At 42.9% G+C, this 20,368-nt stretch overlaps 1 protein-coding gene across 1 annotated transcript in view; it reads left to right on the plus strand.

Annotated features, from left to right (window-relative positions):
- Nucleotides 1–839: 839 nt before the first annotated feature.
- The window catches only part of EPDR1 (ependymin related 1), a 35,111-nt gene continuing 15,582 nt past the window's right edge, over nt 840–20,368 (plus strand). Inside the window, exon 1 of the mRNA XM_068935916.1 lies at nt 840–1,109. Coding sequence (XP_068792017.1) covers nt 850–1,109 — 260 coding nt within the window. The 5' untranslated portion in view covers nt 840–849. The remainder of the gene's footprint in view (nt 1,110–20,368) is intronic.

The following is a 20,368-nucleotide window of genomic DNA, read 5'->3' on the forward strand; positions in this document are numbered from 1 at the left end:
TGGGGAGGTTTCCCCCGCTCCCGTTGGGTGCTAGGAAAGCTCATCCAGAGCGGGCAGGAAACCACGGCCGAGAAAACAGGGACAAGGGGCAGGCGAAGGGATATATGTGCTTGGTGACCCTGTCAGCCCACAGGGCGCAGGTGGGGCTGACAGGTGTCACCAAGCACATACATCCCTTCGCCTGCCCCTTGTCCCTGTTTCCTCCCTCCACAGCAACACTAAAGCAGTTTCACCCCGCCGGTCCATTCCCGTGGCTGTCCCCTCTGCCTCAAAAGCCCACACCGAGCACCCCGAGACGGCCAAGGCTTGGGGCTCGCAGCTGCCCCTTGGCGTCACCCCGTACAGACCCGGGGGGCATGGCCGCGTCCCACGGTGGCCGCGCACCCCCAACCCCCTCCGCGGGGGGACAGCAACCTCCGCGGCCCTGCTGGGAGCCGGGCGAGAGGGCCATCTACCCCCCCCCCGGGACTCCTGAAAGACCCTTGACTCTTTCTGACTCAGAAACACACGGCAGCGTTTCTCGTTGGGGTTTAAGGAGGAGCAGGACAGGCTTAAGCCCCGCGGCCGGGCAGGGCGCTGCCAGCGCACCCCGAGATGCCTGCATTCACACACACACACCCCGCAGCCGGCGTGACTCGGCACCGCAGAGCCCTATAGGGCCACCCTGGCTGCTGCAATGGGCGGCGGGGGGTGTGTGGGGGGTGGGGGGGGGGAGGAGAAAAAAGGAGAAAAAAAAAAAAACGAGTAGATAGGTGATGCGGGTTTGGAGGCGGGCCGCCTCCCCCCCCCCCTTCCCCGGCGTGGCTCGCCTGCGCGGCGCTGCGCGGGGCGGCAGGCAGAGCGCGGAGCATGGCGCGGGCGGCGGGCGGCCTGCGGCGGCGGCCGCTGGGGCTGGGGCTGGCGGTGGTGGTGCTGGGCAGCCTCCTGCTGCGCGGCGGCGGCGGGGCGGCGGCGGTACTGCCGTGCCAGGCGCCGCGGCAGTGGGAAGGGCGCACGGTGTACTACGAGCACGGCACGGGCCGCAACACGCGGGCGGCGCTGTCCTACGACGGCCCCAACCAGCGCCTCCGCATCCTGGAGGAGAGGAAAGCGCTCATCCCCTGCAAGAAGTAGGTGCCGCCGGCGGCTGCGGCGCGGGGCAGGCCAGGCCGGGCCGGGCTGGGCTGGGCTGGGCTGCGTGATGGCGGCGGGGGCGCGGGCGGGGCGCTGTGGCGCGGCCTCGCCCTGCCGGGCGCGCGGCGGCTGATAACGGCCCCCGCGGGGGGGGGGGGGAGGGACGCCGCTGCCCTGGGGGGGCTTCGCGAGGCGCGGCCGTTGGGGGCGGGGCCGCGCGGGCCTCGGCGGCCGTTAGGGCCGGGGGAGGGGGCGGGGGCGCGGCCGGGGGCGCTGGGTGAGGAGGTGGCTCAGGGCAGAGGGAGAGGTTTTTGTTTTTATTTAGCGCTGTGGACCTTTCACCTTCAGCCATGCGCCCGTCCCCCAGCCGAGTGTCTTTCTAAAATGGGATGGAAACGGCGTCCAAAAATATAATACCACATGGGAAGGGTAACTTGAAGAGATCGCGTTCAAGTGTCACAGCAGGGCTTCTCGCCTAGCCCAGTGATTTGCCAACAAGCCCGATTCCTATTTTACAAGCTGCTGTTCTCCGTTCCTGCAAGTGCTAAGTCAGTGCTGGGTATCGGTATCGCCAGCCTCCCTCACCTGTAATGCGGTGCGTTCAGTCACGACAGAGGCTGCCCGGCCCGTGCAAGACAGCACTGCTCTTGATTTATAGGCTGTGTTTCTGCTGAGTCAGTAACTAACCCAGCAAAATCACTGCTTCACTGGGCACGTCTTGATTTGGTGAAAAGTAAGCATAGAAAAAAAGCTAACTGAAAAGGGGCCTCTTTTTTTCTCAGCCTGCAAAGCTCAGGCTCTGACAGGCTTGTCGGAAAGAAGGATTACTCCGGTGAGGCCTTCCTGACTGAAACATTTGGAGGGAGCATATATAGCTCTCACATCAACACATGCCAGCCAGAGTGAGGGCAGCTAGTCTCCTGGCACCTTCACCTCTCCCACCCCAAAATTGTGCAAGTAGAAGTGCTTCAGTGCTGGGGGCTGAGTAAACCAAGAGGAAGACCATCCTGCAAATACAATCATCCAAACCAAATGCTCTCTGCCATTGAAAGATCAATATTCCTTTTTGCCCTTTGCTTTTTTTTTCTCCTGCCACTACTCGATTTCTTACCAGAATCCCATAGTCATTGTTTTTGTCTTTCCAGTATATGTTCTTCTTCAGTTCTTTCTCAAACTGGTTGTCAAAATAGTCTTACCTGTGTCTTCTTTTAAAGGTTGCTGTTCCCTCACAGTGAGTTGTTCTGTATAGGTATTTTAGATAGGAACCATATGAAGAATGTTAAAGGCAGTGTACAGTTGTTTGTTAATGGGCTGCTAACGTACAGGTCTGACACTGACTATGCTAATACTTCCCTTCTCTTAGAAGTCTTACATTTCAGTGTCATTATTACAAGAGCAAAAACTGCACCAGAAAGTCTAAGTCTTTTCTAACAGCTAAGTTGTACTGAGGTCATTTTGTTAAGCTTCTTTCTATCTATTTTTTTTGAAGACTCTATTTTAAGATTGAGTAATTATTTTACATTTTTCACTCTGGGACAGATTTTGACTTTTGCCAAGACCTGTTCTTTTTACATTTTTGATAAATATTTGCTCTGGACTCAGTTTCGTCTGGGCTGATAGTGCTAGAAAGAGGCACAGTGCAGACAGGTGCAGCTGAAGCGTCTCTGTATTAGCTTTGCCTGTATGAGTTTTTTTGTGGTAGACAATCTCTGACCTTTGGGATCCCTGCTGTTCGCAGACTGACCATATTTTCTGCCATCCAAAACCAGAGGATGGTTTTGTTATGAGCACAGCTAGTGTCTGCTAAGGGTGTGACCCAGCTTCCATTGAAGTCAACGGAAAGACTCCCATTGATTTCAATGTGTGTTGGATCAGGTCTGAAGTTGTGATCACAACTTCATTTCACTTCGGGCATAGTGAGTCATAAACTGAAACCTTCAGAAGTTAGAGGCTAGGGGATTTATCCTGCCTTTGAAAAAAAAGTCTCTCTCCCACTCCACTTTGATATTGGCAAGAAAAGGATAATTACGCCGAGGCCGTGACTACAAAAGCAACAAGAAAAATAGTGCTATCCTGGTCTCCAAGGAAATTTTGATATAAATTCTCAGGAACAGACACATTTTGCTCCTATCACATGTAACTTAGCAGCAACCGGGGTTGGCCAAAGACTAAATTTTTATACAAAGCATTTTCTGAATCTTACAAATATGGACCTTAATCATACTCAGCCCTGTTTAAGTTAGTTGACTGAGGTTAATCAGGGACACAAAGATCTGCCTGTATGGAATGGCTTCCAGGCTCATAACCACAGGGAAATCTAAAACTTTCAGTTTTCATAGTAGGTATATATTTCAAATTCATATAACTTGCTGTGTGGCATTTTCACATCTACATCAACCTCGTGTTTTAAGTAAACTCCTGAAAAGTAACCGTGCAGTGAGTAGACCATCACTGCTTCATTAATATCACTTCTTTAATCATTGATGATTGCAGTCACCCGAGATCCAGTTACTGTGTTAGTAAAAGCTGTCCCCTCCCCATCCTGCCAGCTGTAACGCTGTGATTGACCATCACAACCCGCACCTTGCTTGTTGTAGATCAGAGTAAAGCAGGTCTGTTAGGGCAGTCATTGACCGTTGTTTCAGCCAGCTTGTTCTCTTTGTGTTTCTATGGGTAGCACTGTAGCCTACTTGTACTCCTGCTTAGAACATAAAAACTCTCAATTGTGATCTCAGGTTGGGATTTTTAGAAGAGAACCTATTCCAGTTGTATTCAGTACTAAGCTTTCTTTTTTGCTTCTTTTACAGCTCCAGTCGTAGCCACACTGTGCATCTTTGTATTCATCTTCCGCTTTGTCCAGTCTGCCTTGCCTCTCTGCTTCTTTCCCCTCTAAGATCCAAATTTAGGGGATAGACACGGAGGAAAGGGACAGCCTTCTCTTTTGTTTTTGTGTAGGACTCCGCTGATACCAGGAAAAAAGAGAAGTATAAAGATTTCTACTGATTAGATTTTGCCATTTTCTGTTCAGAAGAGGTCATGCCAGTCAGGTTATTACACAACATGAAATGAGAACACTTGAAATGATTCCCTAAAGTTCTTAAGGCAAAGTTAGACTTTGTGTCACATTACCTCTTAAACATAGGAAGTTTTTTTTTTTTTTTAATACTTTACTGCCTTCTGCATGGAATTACTTCCTCATATGTCCTCTGTATATTAATAATTTCTTGCTCCTATTCAACTCTTTGTTCAGCAAAACACTTCACAAAACAGGCAAGTATCATCATTGCAGTTGTACTGTTTGGGAGTGAAATGTTTGTTTCATTTTTAAGGTAATGTCTTGCTATAGATTCAAATTTGAAGATGACATCACTGCAGACTGATGGGACATCCTGGCCCTACAAAAGTCAAAACTAAAAGTGCCATTGACCTCATTGTGGCCAGTTTCATTCTTCTAGAAATTTTGCATGTGTCCTGCACCACTTTTCCTTTTCTCAGAGAAGCAGAGCAAGAAATGTACTTCCTGGCAGTGCTGAAGCCACTTGATAGGCATTAGTGCTCAGCTATGAAGGAAGGAAGGCATGCAATTGGTAGCAGAATAAAACAGTACACGTCACGCTTCTTTGAGGGCTGGGATGTTAACATGCCGTAGTCTACCCTTAGCGTCCGTATTTTTCACAGAATGACTTTCAGAGGAGGCACACTGGTTTTAACAGTTTGTCCTAAAAAAAATGTGAGGGCGAGGAGAAAAAATTTTCCATGTGGTCTGCAAAATTAGAAAAGAAGAAGAAAGGAAAAGAAGAAAATTTCCTTGCAAGAAGGTTAATTTCTCTCTTCTATGAGTGTATTTTAAAGTAACCTCCGTGGGTGATGTGTCTGTATTGTACCGTGTGCCAAAGCACTCTTTGGGATTCTGATGTAATTGAGGCTGCTAGGTCCATTGTCTCAACAGCCATAAGTACAGAGTAGAAAAAAAATCAGCAACAACTGGGGATATCACATCAATGTTTATTTAAAGGCAGAACTGCATATTCATAATTTCCTTAGTTTCAGAGAGGCATAGGCACAATTATGAAGAGGAGGGCCAAAGCTGTGTTTAGAGCAATTTATCTGTTATTCCTGGAGGTTGTCGAAATACCTGTCAATCCCTGTCTTCAAAGAATCACAGAATAGTTGGGGCTGGAAGGGACCTCTGGAAATGACTGGGTCCAACTCCCCTGCTCAGGCACGGTCACCTAGAACAGATTGCCCAGGGCCATGTCCAGTCAGTTTTTGAGTATCTTCAAGAATGGAGACTCTACAACTTCTCTAGGCAACCCGGTCTAGTGCTCAGTCACCCCACAGTAAGAAGAGTGTTTTCCTACGTTCAAATGAACCTTCCAGTGTTTCAGTTTATGCCCGGTGCCTCTTGTTCCATCACTGCGCACCACTAAGAGTCTGGCCCCATTCTCTTGAGACCCTCCCATCAGATATTTATACACATTAATAAGATCCTCCTGAGCCTTGTTTTCTTCAGGCTGAACAGACACAGCTCTCTCAACCTCTCCTCACATGAGATGCCCTTTGTTGGACTTGCTCCAGAAGGTCCATATCTTGTGATGTATTGGGAGCCCAGACCTGGACCCAAGAGTCCAGATATGGCCTCATCAGAGCTGAGGAGAGGGGAAGGATCACCTCCCTCAGCCTGCTGGCAGCAGTCTTCCTAATGCAGCCTATGATACGATTGGCCTTCTTTTCCACAGGGGCACGTTGATGGGCCATGTTCAACCTGTTGTCCGCCAAGACCCTAGGTCCTTCTCGGCAAAGCTGCTCTTAAGCTTATTAGTCTCCAGCTGGTACTGGTGCATAGAGTTATTCCTGCCCAGGTGCAGGACTTTGTGCTTCCCTTTGTTGAACTTCATGTGGTTCCTCTCTGCCCGTTTCTGCAGCCTTCCAAGGTTCATCTGAATAGCAGCACAACCATCTGGTGTACCAGCCTCTTCTCCCAGTTTGGTGTCATCAGCGAACTTGCTGAGGGTTCATTCGCTCCCATCATCCAGGTCATTAATTAAGATATTGAACAATACTGGCCCTAGTATCGACTCCTGAGAGACAGCACCAGTGTCTGGCCTCCACCTGGACTATGCCACTGATCACAACCTTGTGAGCCCAGCAACTCAGCCAGTTTTCAGTCCACCTCACTGACCACTTATCTGGTCCATACTTTGTCAGCTTGTCTGGGAGGATGTTATGGGAGATGGTTGTCAAAAGCCTTCCTAAAGTCAAGGTAAACAATATCCACTGCTCTGCCCTCGTCCATCGAGGCAGTCATCTCATCAGGCTGAAGGCTGTCAGGTGGACTAGGCGTGATTTCCCCTTAATAAATCCATGCTGACTGCTCCCAGTGACCTTCCGCTCCTTCATGTATCTGGAAACGGTAGTCAGGACGAGTTGCTCCTTCACCTTCCCAGAGATGGAGGTGAGGCAGACTGGCCTGTAGTCCCCCGGATCCTCTTTCTTGCCCTTCTTGAAGATGGGGCTGACATTGGCTTTCTTCTAGTCCTCAGGCACCTCTCCCGATCACCGTGACCTTTCAAAGAGAATTGAGAACGGCCTCACAACGATATCGGCCAGCTCCCTCAGTGCTTGTGGGTGCCTCCCATCAGGCCCCACGGACTTGTTTATGTCCAGTTTATTTAAGTATTCCCTAACTTCATCCTCCTCCACCGAGGCTGTCTTCCTTGCTCCAGCCTTCCCCTTTGCTCTCAGGGGCTTGGGATTCTTGAGGGCCAGTTATCCCAGTAAAGATGGAAATGAAGAAGGCATTCAGTACCACAGCTTTTTCTGTGTCCTTTGTCACCAGGTCCTCGACTGAACAGAAGCAGTATATGGTCAGGTGCAAATATAACAGCATTCACCTGGAGAAGAGGTGATTACTTTTCAAAATAAACAGAGTGTGGGTACATGTGTCTGACTTATCGCAAGCTACTTCTTAGTCGTTTTAGGATGTATGATTTTAAAGGAAAAAACAGTGGTGTCTGACCTATTAAAATCATATAATCCATCCGTTCTGTGGTCATTATGGTGACTCAACAGGCTAAGTATTGAGCTACACTGAGTGACTGCAAATTTGTTTCCCAGACTTGGTTTTGGGAGTGGTTTCTGCTTCTTAACGTTTAGGGGAATGAACTATGGTCATGGGTAAAATTTTGAAAATTGTCTAAGTGACTCGGGAACCCAAAGCCCATTTTTTAAGATTATGTAGAGTGTGCAGACTTTTGAGACCCTTAATTTGCAGTGAAACTTAGAATTGAATTTTCAGCAATTTCTCTAAATCTAATAGGAGCTCTTGGGATCCAAAATGCTTCATAAGCTGTTGTGTGTATAAATTGCTTTTGAAAATAAGAACTAAGGAAAGGTGTTCAGACCTGCTGACTTTACATTCATCCCATAGATGTCTAATTCCCTGAGGTGTCTACTACTGATAACAAGAGTGAGTTTGGAGAAGAGGGCACTGGAAAGCTACTGCGATGGATTCAGGGTAGCAGGTAGCTGCTAGATGCTTGTCTGAAGCATACAGCATTTGTTCTAGGGAGTTATATGTCTCTGGGGTAAGAAGAATGGGCTTTACCAGCAATGTTCACATTCTTGTCTTAGGTTGATTTACGAGCAAGATGCTCCCTGCCAAGGTGGCCTGTTCCTTGGAGAAAAATACTGTGCGAGGAGCAAGCTGTGATCTGCAAAGTCTGCATAAGGAAGGGTCTTACTTTGTCTTTTGTTTCTGTTTGTGCCTGTCCGTGAGAGACACCAGCCATTTTCTTCTCAGTCTTGTGGGAAATCGACCAGGCTATACGGTTCAGGGAGACAATGAAGCTAATTACATTCGTTATGACAGGCGAGCCGGGTGGAAGGAGATGAGCACACTGTTCAGAGGAGAAGGTTGAGAACTACTCTCTAGACATTGAGGAGACAGGGTGAGTAAGCAAGTGGGCTGTGTCAGAGGAAGCCAGGAACCCCTGGCTTTGTAATACTTTTGGTGATTTTTGTTTTATGCTTTTGATAACTTCTTTGGACTGTAATTTGGTAACTCCTTTGGACTGTAGCATCTTTGTCAGAATTGTAAAAACAAAACAAAAAAGAAGACTTACTGAGTATGAATAAAGCAGATCCATTGGTTCAGGTGATTGTGTTTAGTACGGTGTTCTTGAAACCCTTTTTTATGCTATGTATTCTGGAGCCATTTCCTACGCTATTGAAACATAGCACCTACCTAAACTTCAAGAAATAAACTGTGCTTTTAATTTTGGAAGAGCAGAATCCCAAATCCTTTAAAGATAGCAAGGAAATGTAGATAAGCAGAGTCCAGTGATCCCAAACTGATAACTTGCCAGGTTGCTTGTCAGTGCGTTTAGTAACTACTGTCCAGTATTCAGTGGGACTGTTTCTGTAAAATCAGTTATAAATATTGTTGATAGGATGTTCTTTAAAAAATAGTGCTCCTCGTCATGAAGTTTTGCTTTTCTAAAAAACACTGTTAAATAATAGCCATTGGCACCATATTGCTATTTTTATTAGTGGATATTGGCTTAAGCCTTTAATCCTTCTGAACCCTTTACAGTTAGGAGAATATGTCCATCCTCTTATCATATCTTCTGTGTCTGTTTAAACACTTTGCAATGATGTGTGTTTGCAGTGCCTGGCATGTTGAAACTTACGGCTTTTGTACTATCAGACATTGCAGTAAATACTTAAAGCAAAACCATGACTGAGCTGAAGGTATAATATGTCTAAATTCTGGAACTCAAACCGGGAGGCTTCACGAGATAAATTGCTGTCATTTTAATTCAGAGATTTGTGTGTGTGTGTGTGTGTGTGTGTGTGTGTAAAGACTTAAGAGTGGAGAGGAGCAGATAGATAGATTCAAGTTCTTAATTTATTCTGTGTTTGCAGACAACCCACAGACAGTTGATGGTGAGGTGACTGCACAGCTAAACAAACACGATGAAAGAAAACTTTATATTCATGATCTTAATTTGGCTCCATTCAGCTTGAGGCTTGATGTAAGTCAGATGGCATGACTGGCAACATCACACCTATTCTCACAGGACCAAATGCCATATGTCTGAAAAAGTATCTTCTTTGACGGAGAGACTGTAATTTTCTAATTTAGAGCTGATGTTGTACTGTTGTGAGCTGAGTAAACGCTAGGTGTATATTGCTTTCAGAGAAATTGGATGGATAAAAACATCCAAAAGACATTTTACCCGTTGATAGATAGTGCCTCAGATGATAGTAGTGTGTTTAAACTAAGGATTCAGGTCTCCTTAATTTAAAAAAGCCAGCAATGTATAGCATTGTGTAAATCAGTATATTGAAAGCAATTTCAGATATTCAAAAGAGAGCATGTACTGCAGTGCCTTCAAAAGTGCCAAGTCACGTATGTGAGAACTTATCTACTTGTGCAATTAGTGTGCACAGTACTACTCTCTATTATCTCTCCTGAATTCTTTCTTGCCTTAGGGAATTTGGATTCTCATTAAAGTATCTGGAGGCCCTCCATTTCTTCCCAGGTCAATGTGGTTCATCTTAATTACAGCATATGACATGAAAGGGTGGTTTAGGGCATGATCTCTTCCTAATGATGTGTATCCATCAGTTTCCTTTTGTGGCTGTAGCTGTTTCTAAGCTGAGAGATAGGTGTGCGCCCCAGCTCCTCTCCTTGTAGGGTGAGGGAATATGCTCCAGTATTGTCCCAGCAGCGGGGAAGCAGCTGGGGTGTGTTCCCAGGAGTGGAATTTAGGACATATTGCTGCGTCCTGGAATTTGGAGAGAGCCATAAGATCAGAGGACACACTAAATTTTTCAGTTCCATGGTTTATCTTTCGTAGGCAGTTGAACTGTATTTTTCTTACAATGCAGAAAATAGAAGGTTTTTGAATATGACAGCTGCCTGTATTACAGTTGAAAGCACACTGAAAGGCTGAAGAGTTTCATTTAACAAGCAAAAGATTTTTAAATTATTTTTTGCTTACTTTTGTAACTCAGGACTGCAAAATTAGTGAAGGCAATGAGAATTTTGCCTCTGGCACAAGGATTTCATCCCAGGACTTTGTTAGATGCACATTTGTAACGTATGTGGGAAGTATATTCAAGAAATGCATTTTTCCGTTTCCAGTTCAAATCAGCCTCAGTTTCTGAGGTTGGTCCATGCTGCCAAAAATGAGACCGTCATTCAATCTCTAGCCTTATTGATGACAGCAGTGGTGTAACTGTGTTGTGGACAGCTTTCAATATTGTGTCATCCGAGTGGAATTGGAAGATGTGGGGATAAAACCTGTGGCTCTGTGCATCCGGTCCACACTCTGCTTCTGCCAGCACTTCCACAGATGAATTTTGCTAGAAATTGCCTGTTAGAGGAGAGGAAGTGTTCAAAGAAGGAGGCAGGATGTTTTAAGTACAAGAACATAAGAACAGAAGACTCTCTTTCCTCCCACCTGCATTTCAGTTTGCAGTCTGTTTGTTCACTAATTTAGCTATTTTTGTGCTATTGCTGTTGATTGTTAGAATTGGCATTGATTTATTTATGTGATGAGAGAATTCATATAAAAATTGCTATAAGCTCTTGGGGTGGAAGTATGTGCAGTTGGGGAATTATTTCATATTTCAGAATACGCTCATGTGTTTTCTTCTATCGTCGGAGGTGATCCTGCTTTGAAAGTTTTTTCTCCAGCTGGAGATACTGTTTTACAAATTAACAGGTTGAGACAAATCATTTTTTACAAATCTACTATATGAGACAGACTTGCAACTAGAGGAAATGTCATAGACTACTGAAGTCAGTGAAACAATAGCAATTTATGCCTTTATCTGTATGCCAGGTTATTAGCTGCTGCAAAATTGCAAAGTACGTTTCAAGTATCCTCCCATCCTGTCCATTTTGCTGTGAACTGATGGCTAAACTTTACTGAATTTGACCTTTCAGTCCAGAAAATTACAGTGGCATAGCAAATAATACTGAGTTATCCAAAATAAGCATAAATGCACTTATCGTCACATAATGTAGAGTAAGAAGACAGCGTACAACACAGGCCGGGTATAGGGAAGAGTTAAGTGGCATGTAAATAAATGTGTTAGATTAGAAAGTGGTGCAGTTTTAGAAACAGACTGTTGACATTTCAGGGATGACCACAGAAAATAGGCTAGAAGCTGTGGACTTGAACTATAACGCTCAGGGCTTGATAATGATAATTCTTATTTTTACGTTGAGAACACGATTTTCTTCTCAAGCCAAGTTTTTAAGAACTGGATCTGTGCAAGGACTGGAGGAGCAAATCCTTTCCTGTGCCTGTTGCTCTAGGGCTGCTTTTTGGAGAAACAGACTTGTGGCCATCCAGCCTGGGCAGTTTGAGCTATGGATCTGTGTAGCTGCAGCAGCAGAAGTCCAATTCCTGACCCTCGTGGTGGCCCACTTCATCCCTATCTTCAGGTGACCTTCAGGTTAATCTTCCTTGTAGATTGGCAAGGAATTGTGTGCTCTGCAACTTGCTGAGTTATCTCATTGAAGATGCTTTTACCAATTGCTCTTGTTAACTTGAAGGAGAAATTATTTCCTTTTCCAGAGTGTTTTTAACGCATGGTATAGTGTCTGGCAAGCTGAGGAGGGGGTGATGTCTGAGTGGAGCATGGCCATATTGTGCAATGTTTTGGCTCTTTTAGAATGAGGATCATTATGCCTGCATGACATAGCATAACCTGAAAGTAGCACTGGCCACCAAAACTCCTCCTCATCTCTGCCAAACAGACCTGTTTATTTCAGCTGTTTTCATTTACCGTCTCACTTTTAGGACCAAAAGGGAGATACGTGGATGTTGAGAACAGGTCTTAAATTCCACTGGAAAGCTGTGTGTCCTCCCCAGGCTCCAGAAAACTACTTTTTGCCTATTTAAGAGTCACTCCCTGACACCTGAGAGTGACAGGTCAAGGGCAGAATTTTCTGCCAAGAGTTTATTCCCATGAATGAAAGTACCAGAAGGCCTAACATGTGAGACAGTCCTTGTGTTTAGTGTATTATTTCTAAACTTGGTACCGTTTATACTTTTATACCCAGGAGTAAATTAGGGGTTTTCATCACCAGCATAATTGTCCTTGTCCACAAAAACTAATTTATGACAGATGGTAGTAAGAGAGAAAGAAGGAGCCACTGTTTCAGAAGCTAGAACTTGTTTTCGTCTTTTATGAATATAGATCCTTTACAAGCATTTATTTGAAAATCTTTTAAATCAGCTTAGCTATTAAATATATAGTGTCTCTAATGATACCAGATCATTCTTTTGAAAGGTGTGATACATGTGTACACATTTGGCTTTGTGGCCAGCTTGGTTATTGCAAGATATTTCCCCTTGTACCACAATAATTGAAGGAGGTAATAGTAATTTCTGAAATTCTTGCTTTCATTCTGAGAAGAATTTTATTAGCAGCGTTCCTACAGTCAGCAGGGCTGCTTCCGTAACTTAGCATTGACCCTGTTTTTGCTTTTTGGGTTTTTATTTTCTGATGTTAATGAGATTCAGAATTTCTGTCCTTGCTTAGAATGCATCAAACATTAAATTGGCAGATGCTTGCTTTTTGTAGAGTATTCATACTGTGGTCGTTACAGTTTTTCAGTCTTTGATTAGTTAGATTTCACATATCTCAGGAGCTACTTAGCTATTCATTCCATGAAAACCTAGCTTTTTATCCCTTTCATTCCTTACGAAATTAAATTTACCCCATTCATTCCAGCATGATCCAGACTGTATTTTGTGGGCAAATTCCAGCCCACGGGGAATTTCCATCCAGGCTTCTGCCGTTTCCAGCTGAGTAGCTCCCTGCTGCTTTGATGTCTGGCACTTAGATCCCAAGCTGCTGCCACTACGTTCATGTTGGAGGAGCAGAGGCAACTGGACGCAGAAGTGGGAAATTACCCCAACCAACAGGGGGTCAGTGCTGTGCACTGCCATACTGAAAAAGTAACGTAAAGGAAAGCAGCAGTAAGACTTACTAAAAATACCTGTGGAACTGCCTAACTGTCTGAATTCAACCTGTAAGTCCCCAAAGAGCCGCCTAAAAGGTACAGGATACAAAAGAACAAAAGGTTTCTATAATTATGGAAGAGTAGTAAAAGTCTTGATTGCTGTCTTCTTTTGGATCTTACGAAGCTATAACGCAGTGAAACAGTCCTCCTGTAGCTCCTGCCTACATTATAAATAAAAGCAATCTCTTCAGGGCATTTGAAATCATCTTTTAATATGAAATATTCAAGCAGTGGTTTATTCTTCAGTTAATTTGTTTGTCCTTCTCAAATGGAAGGTAGCATTGCATGCATAGTGGCTGCTTTATTTTCTACATGTGCTATGTGTCCTGCGGACAGCTCATACTGAACTGTGATATCGTGATGGAGAGCGAAACGATGCAGGGGACCAGAATTACCACGTGTATTGCAACAATCACATATTAAGGCTAGTTATCATGAACCTTATTACTCAATTTAAGAAACAGTATTGTAATAAGGCCCTGCGTATTTACCTTTTGGAGGGCTGAATAGTTCACGAACGATTTATTCCAGCAATGGCTTCAGCAATAATGCATTCCGAAAATGGCTTCACTGACGCTGGCTGATGGGCTTCTTGTGCTGTAATGTGCTCTTCAGAATCTGCCCCTTTATAGCTAATGCCTAATATGATTTCATATTTTTGAGCGCATGTTCAAAGCACACTGTCAGCTGCTTTCTTGGAGTTAGCACTTAAGCAGTAAATGTTCTGTGAGGTCTGTAATTCCTATCCCAGGTTGTCTATTGGGAGTAAAGTATTTTCTAATAGATTTTTTTTTCGTGAAGAACTAAATTTTTTTTAAGGTTTTAATGGGGGGAGAAAAAAGCCTCCAAAACCACAAAATGGTACTATTTCCCAGCAGGCTAAAGAACAAAAGTTTCTGCCTTTGTCCTAATGTGTTCTTATCCTGAGCTTGTGACTAGTTACAGAGGAAAACAGTGTAAGATAGCAATTAAAACCACGGGTTACAAGACTTTCCACTCAGGTTTCAGTCTTTAGTGTTGCCCTTCCATTTCTCTGTCAGTTCTGGTACTTTCACTCTTAATAAACAAAATCTGTTGTGCTCCTGCCATTTCTTTGTGGAATTCAGGGAGAGGTTGCTTTTTCATCTGAAAATCGGGTGGCTTAAGCAGATGAGAGACTCATAGAGTTAATAAAAATGTGCCTCTTTGGCATTTGTCATTTCTTTTGAAGAATTTTGGTGAAATTGGCCTATGCAGGAAGGCTGGTATGAGGGCTGTATAATGCATATAGGCCAATATAGCCCTCACAGTGGTGCTTAGATAGCAATGGGGTATCTGTCTTGCTCTTAGCTTCTGCACAGCTGGGAATTTCTCTTTAAGTAGTCTGTCTGCGTGGATACCTGTTGTTTTGCATGGATACCTGTTGTTTCAGGTGTGGCTATTTTTGAGGAGGAGTGGCTAGATTTTCACTGAAGTTTTCAGAGAGCAATGCTAGAAAATACCCATCTAGGGTACAGAGTAAATCTAATGAACGCAGTAAAGAAACGTCCCGTTTTTCATTCTTTCAGTATCTCCTAATACCATTTGTAATTGTATTTTTTATCATATTCAGATACTTTTCTTGCCAGGAAACTTATGATTTTGCCATACTTTTAGGCAGCCAACACTGGAAAGTTTACTCATTCTCTGCAGTTATGATAATTCTCAGAGGATGCTTATTATTTGGAAAACACATTTCCATACAGGATGAGGAATTCTTACTACAATTAGTTCCCAAATTAATGTATCACTATTTAATTAGATCCAGATTTGTTGGCCTACATCTGCTGTGCAAGAAACACACTTCTTTTTTCTTATCTGTGGTGGCCTCTGGGGACTTGGAAGCCTTCTGGTATCACTTAAAATACCTGTGCCCAGAAACTCACTGGGATTTGCAAAGTCAGACTGTTTTGTTATCCTGCCTGTCTCAGAAAAGAACCAGCAGGACAGATTTGGGCAGTGTGCTTGATAAAGCATTAAGGTGTGGTGTCTCCTGTACTTCCTATAGAGCAAAAAGGGATTAGAAGCGAGTAAAAGGAGATAAAGTTATATACTATGAGAGTGGATTTATTTAGCTAAGCAGAGAGTTAGCTGAATTTGCATTTTGTTTATTCATCTCGTTATTGAAGAGTGAAAATGCAAGGGACCGTCTAACACCCTCAGCCTAGCAGAAGATGAGAGACTTGCTGTTTTTTTTTACTTAGCTAAGACTTGCTGGTTTTTTTTACTTAGTTTTTGAGCTGCCTCTCTCCAGAACCAAATGTAAACATATATATATATATATAGATTCTCAATACATTTATATGTGTTCTTTGTTTGTTGACATACTTGTTTTAATTTTTGGTTTCTTGAATTACTATTTTAAGTCTGTAGATCAGTAATGTGAAGTAATCTAGTCTTCTGAAGTAGTAAACAGGTGGCCAGCCAGACATGAAGGCAGAATCAGATGCAATTCAGATATATTCAGGGTACTGAATCTGTCACGTAGGTCCTGCTAACATAGTTGAGCCAGGTCAAAGTGACGTGCAGACTGGCACAGAGGCACAAGTTGCTGTTTGAGGTGCTGGCAAATGTAGGTAGCACAACTGCTTAGCTGGATCCCGGTAAAGGGATTCATAGTGGGCCTAATGAGATTTCCTTTTTTGTTGTTTTTTGGAAGGCTAACATGCATCTGAAACACAATTGGGTTCTGTGAATTTCCTTCCACTGAAAGAATGGAAAGACTCACTGACAAAGCTTGCATTACGTCTCTGCAGGATACATATTGTGAGTGAGGTGCTTATATACTGTAGCAATAGTAACTATAAACATCATGCAGCGTCCTTCGGAAATTTTTTTTCTTTTTTAACCATGCAAGTCCTTTAAATCTCTAATGTTCTCTTGCATGTAGGCTTAATTCACTATCTATTGTTTTTAATTGCTACCCCCATTTAGAATTGATCTGGTCTTCGTCATAATTCATCCTGCAGAAGTATTTGGATGCAATTTTGGGCTGTAAAAATTCATACATAATCCTTTATTTTAGAAAGTGTCAGTCAAAATTTTATGACAAGAGGGAGAACATGTAATCATTACAGCATGTGTATGATATTTGCTAAGAATTTAGGGTAGTATATGAATAAGCACTGAATGTTAACAAAAATCTGCTTAAACCTCTATTAGCCTGAACTGTTCATGCTAAAGCAGCATATGTAGAAATTTAACTTTGTCAAAGCTGATCACAATTACCTCCCAGATACTAATGCATACATTCTGCCTGTGTGATACACATGATAGCTTAGAGGGATGGGGCAGGCAGTAACAACAGTGGGCTTAATTTGCACAGAAAGACTTCTCCATTTTTTGTTTCTCTGGTTAGCTAAACAAAAAGCAGACTGCCTCTGCTGAAGGCTGAGCAGTGCCGTTGAAAGGGACTTACCCATTTCTTTGGGAATGCTGTCTGGAGGGAGACCTGCAGTGGCCCTACAGTGCATCCATGGCCAGTGAATGTCATAACCAAAATGTGGCAGCGTTAATAAGCAGTTTGCTGGAGCAGATGGCCCATATTATCTTAACCAAAATGTTATAAAATGGCCTTAGCTTGCCACTCTGTAAAATTTTTAAGGATAGGGAGAATCTCCAGGATGAAAAAAGTGATACATTACACAGGTCTGTTCCTAGGACTGGCGCAAGGACTTGGACATGTCTGCACACAGACGCTTTCTGTCCGAATTGATGAGTAGCAGCCAAATCACCATCTCACCCACAGTGAGAATTTCCTCTTTGATTTTTGCTCTTTAATTCATCAAGGCCTTAACAGCTCCCTCCCTGAGAAATCTCTTTCCTGTTCCCTGAATGAGTCCAACTACAGAATTAGCACAATACAGAGAACATGGAAGAACAAGTCCCCTAAGAGATACAGCAGTCCAGAAAACAAATAGATAAATGAAAATGCTACAAGGATTTTCCATAAGTGAATGCATTTTTCTGAGTTTCCACACTCTCAGAGCTCTAAGATCTTGTCCAGTTAGCTGTAGCAAGTTGCTACATAAAAAAGAGATTTTTTTTAATGGCAAAAAGATGTTTCAAATAATTTAAATGCTTGTAGTTAACGGGAGAAAGAAATTAAACACTATAAATAAGAGAACAAGAAATATCAGGAAACCCGGAAAATTCAAAGCCAGCTTGAACTTGTGGAAAATACATTTTTGGGAGCTGAGATTGCATAGAACGTGTTATGTTTGTCTTCCAGTGTCTCCAAAGATTAGCCCTTTGAGATAAATTGGCAACTGTGTTAGGTATTTCAGATAGCTTTTAAACGCTTTTCAGCTTCTCTTTTTCTTCTAAATGTAACAGATAATAAACACCCGATCTAACATCTGTAAAAATCAGTGAAACTGATTTCTGGCTGCTTTCACGAGGCTTTGGGACAGGTTAATGTTTAATTTTGGAGAAAGAGTTATATGGCCAGATTTATCTCTAATTACATATCTGCTAGATGGGAATAGTAAACAGTGGCAGTTACGTGAGGATCTGCTGTTATGATGTGGAAAGAACAACTGTCTCTTGACAGCCAAGGAACACACCAGAGGTTAGAGGGAAAATCTGAGAGACAGAAAAGTGGTTCATGCTGATGCATTTCTCTGGAGAGAGAATTCAGGAGTTTCTTAACGTGTTTGAATGGAAAACTCCTGAAGAACCGGAGCAGATTTTCAAGGATTTGTGTGTGCAGGGAGATAAGATATATCATAAATGACAAATCTTTAGAAGTCTTGAAGGCATAAGCTGGAAACATGAAGATCCATAAAGCAGAGACTGCTTTTACAGTATAACAATAGCTTAAAGAAATCCTAGTTAGAGACAAGACAATCTGATGGCAAAAAATTTAAAAACATCTAGCGATTTGGGGCATCTCAAATTTGGGATGGTCGTAGTTCAACACATTCAATTTTAGAAAATACTGAATACGGCCCCTGTGAAAATTAGGCCTTTTCAGGTGTCTTGATGTTGGACATCCAAAACTTGAAATGTTCAAACCGGTCAGTTTTCAAAATCTTTCCCATTAAATGTGTAAAATAATGCCAGTTCGTAATACCGGAAGACTACGTTATGCAGACATTAGACATTATATAAATTATGCATAATTATAAATTCACTTGTGCATCTCAAAATGAGTTATTTTAATGATAGTATTTGTTGTAAGTGTAGGAATGGTGAAGGGAAATAATTTTTGCTTGTATAAAAGTCCTCAGCTCATGTTAATTAAGAAAAGCTCAAAGAAGACTGTCGCCCTCTTTGCCACCTTATGCATGACATGAGGCACGGTTGCGTCAGGAAAACACCCCAAAATTAGGTAGGCTTACCTGTTTGCTAAAGACTTCAGTTTGTATTGGTGTCAAATGCTGAATGGTACACCTATTTCGGTCACATTTTAATCAGCCTGGGTAGTCTAAACATATTCAATAGGTCTAGTGACCTTTTCCCGAGAAGTGGAAAACTTTCAACAGTGCCAGTGCAGTATATTTATACCAATATTATTTACAGGTCTTGTCCTCCTTGCTACTCTTTCTTAGAACTGTCCTTGAATGAAAAATAAACGTGTCAGTTAGGTTTCTTAGTTTTAGTTTTTAATACAATTAAAATAAATGTAACTTTTCTTAAAAATAGAAAGATATTCTTAGCCATTCTTATTTTAGCTGAGTGTTATGTCTTTTGGAACAGCCGTTTCTATGGTGGACTAACAGATAATCTATGAAATAATTCTGTATCAAATACACTTATGAGCTACCCTAAAGCAAGAACACAGTATTTTGAAGAGAAACATTTTGAAATTCATGTTCATCTATTAAATACTTAAATATTTGCAGTCCAGTTGATTTTTAACAACATACTGAGGTCTGTCAGTAGTAAATAGTATATAGGTAGGTTATCGTTTTCAGTGATGATGTTAATTAACTGTATTAACGTGGTTGAAATTTAAAGTGCTGACCAAGAGATAGAAGTAAAACAAAACAGAAAGGCACCTGGAAGAAAGATAATTGTCTCTGACAATGTGAGATACACTCCTGCCGTACCAGAATGGGAGCAAAGCCCCGAAACAAGGGCTATTTCAGAGGAAGCTCTGGAGCTGATGATAGCAGTGTTTAATCCAGGAATCAATAGCAAACACTTTGTAGTTACATGTATGTGCTAGAAAGTGGAGAGATTTAGAGGCAGCCCTCTTTCAGATGGCCATTTTGCCAGACTACTTGGGGCGTTAAAGGTTATGATGCACGCGTTAAACCGACTTTGTAGGTGACCAGTGCAACAATTTCATTGCAACACCATTCACAGCATTATTTTTAAAAACAGTTGGCTCTCTTCTTCCCTTCAGATATATCCTCTGTGGAACCTCACTTCTTTTGCTTCCCTTCCCTTGTCCTTAAACGTCACTTCCTTAAGATGTCACTTTAAGGAGAGTGGAGTGAGATTGGTGGAATAAAACAAACTGAGACCTATTTCATTCTCTCTTACCTATCTGCCTCTTACACTGAAAGACCGTAACCAGTGGTTCTCTACTTGTTTCCTGTGCTGCAAGGTAGATAGTGCAAGCAGCATGCATCATGGGTGGCTGCTGGAAGACCCCCACGAAAGGGACAGCAGTTGTGAGTTCTTGGACAGTTGTAAATAATGAAAAGCTCAATAACTCAAGAGAAGACAAGAAAACGTTTTTGCAAAGGGCAGTTACAACAAATAGTTTGGCCTTTCAGTCATTGCTTCTCAATACCTCTCATTCATTGCTGACATGTGTCACTTGAATCATACCTCCCCAACCTGTATTCAGACTGTATTTTTCCACCTCTTTTAACCTACTCAGGCACTGAAAATAATGAGATGATGTAATTAAGGTTAGTTTTAAAAGAAAACAGAGTTGAGACTTGAGAACATCCCTCAAGTCCCCAGTCTCCCCATGTAACATAAGAAGATGGTGACAATGTGGCTCAGCCCACTGGTGAGCCTCCTCCTAGAGGGTGCACAGTCCCCAGCGTTGCTTTTGGGAGCTCTCAGAAAAGGATTAACCAAGGGTTGTTTGGCAGATAGCAGTGCTGAGCCCAAGTTGGTCATAGTATTGATAATGTCAGGGCTAACTCATTAAACTTGTCTGCTAGTGGAAGATTAGCAGCCACTGATATTGTAGAATCACGTACAGGTAAGGCTAGGAAGGTCTCC

This window comes from Struthio camelus, chromosome 2 (genome assembly GCF_040807025.1).
Source record: "Struthio camelus isolate bStrCam1 chromosome 2, bStrCam1.hap1, whole genome shotgun sequence".
NCBI classification, from domain to species: domain Eukaryota; kingdom Metazoa; phylum Chordata; class Aves; order Struthioniformes; family Struthionidae; genus Struthio; species Struthio camelus.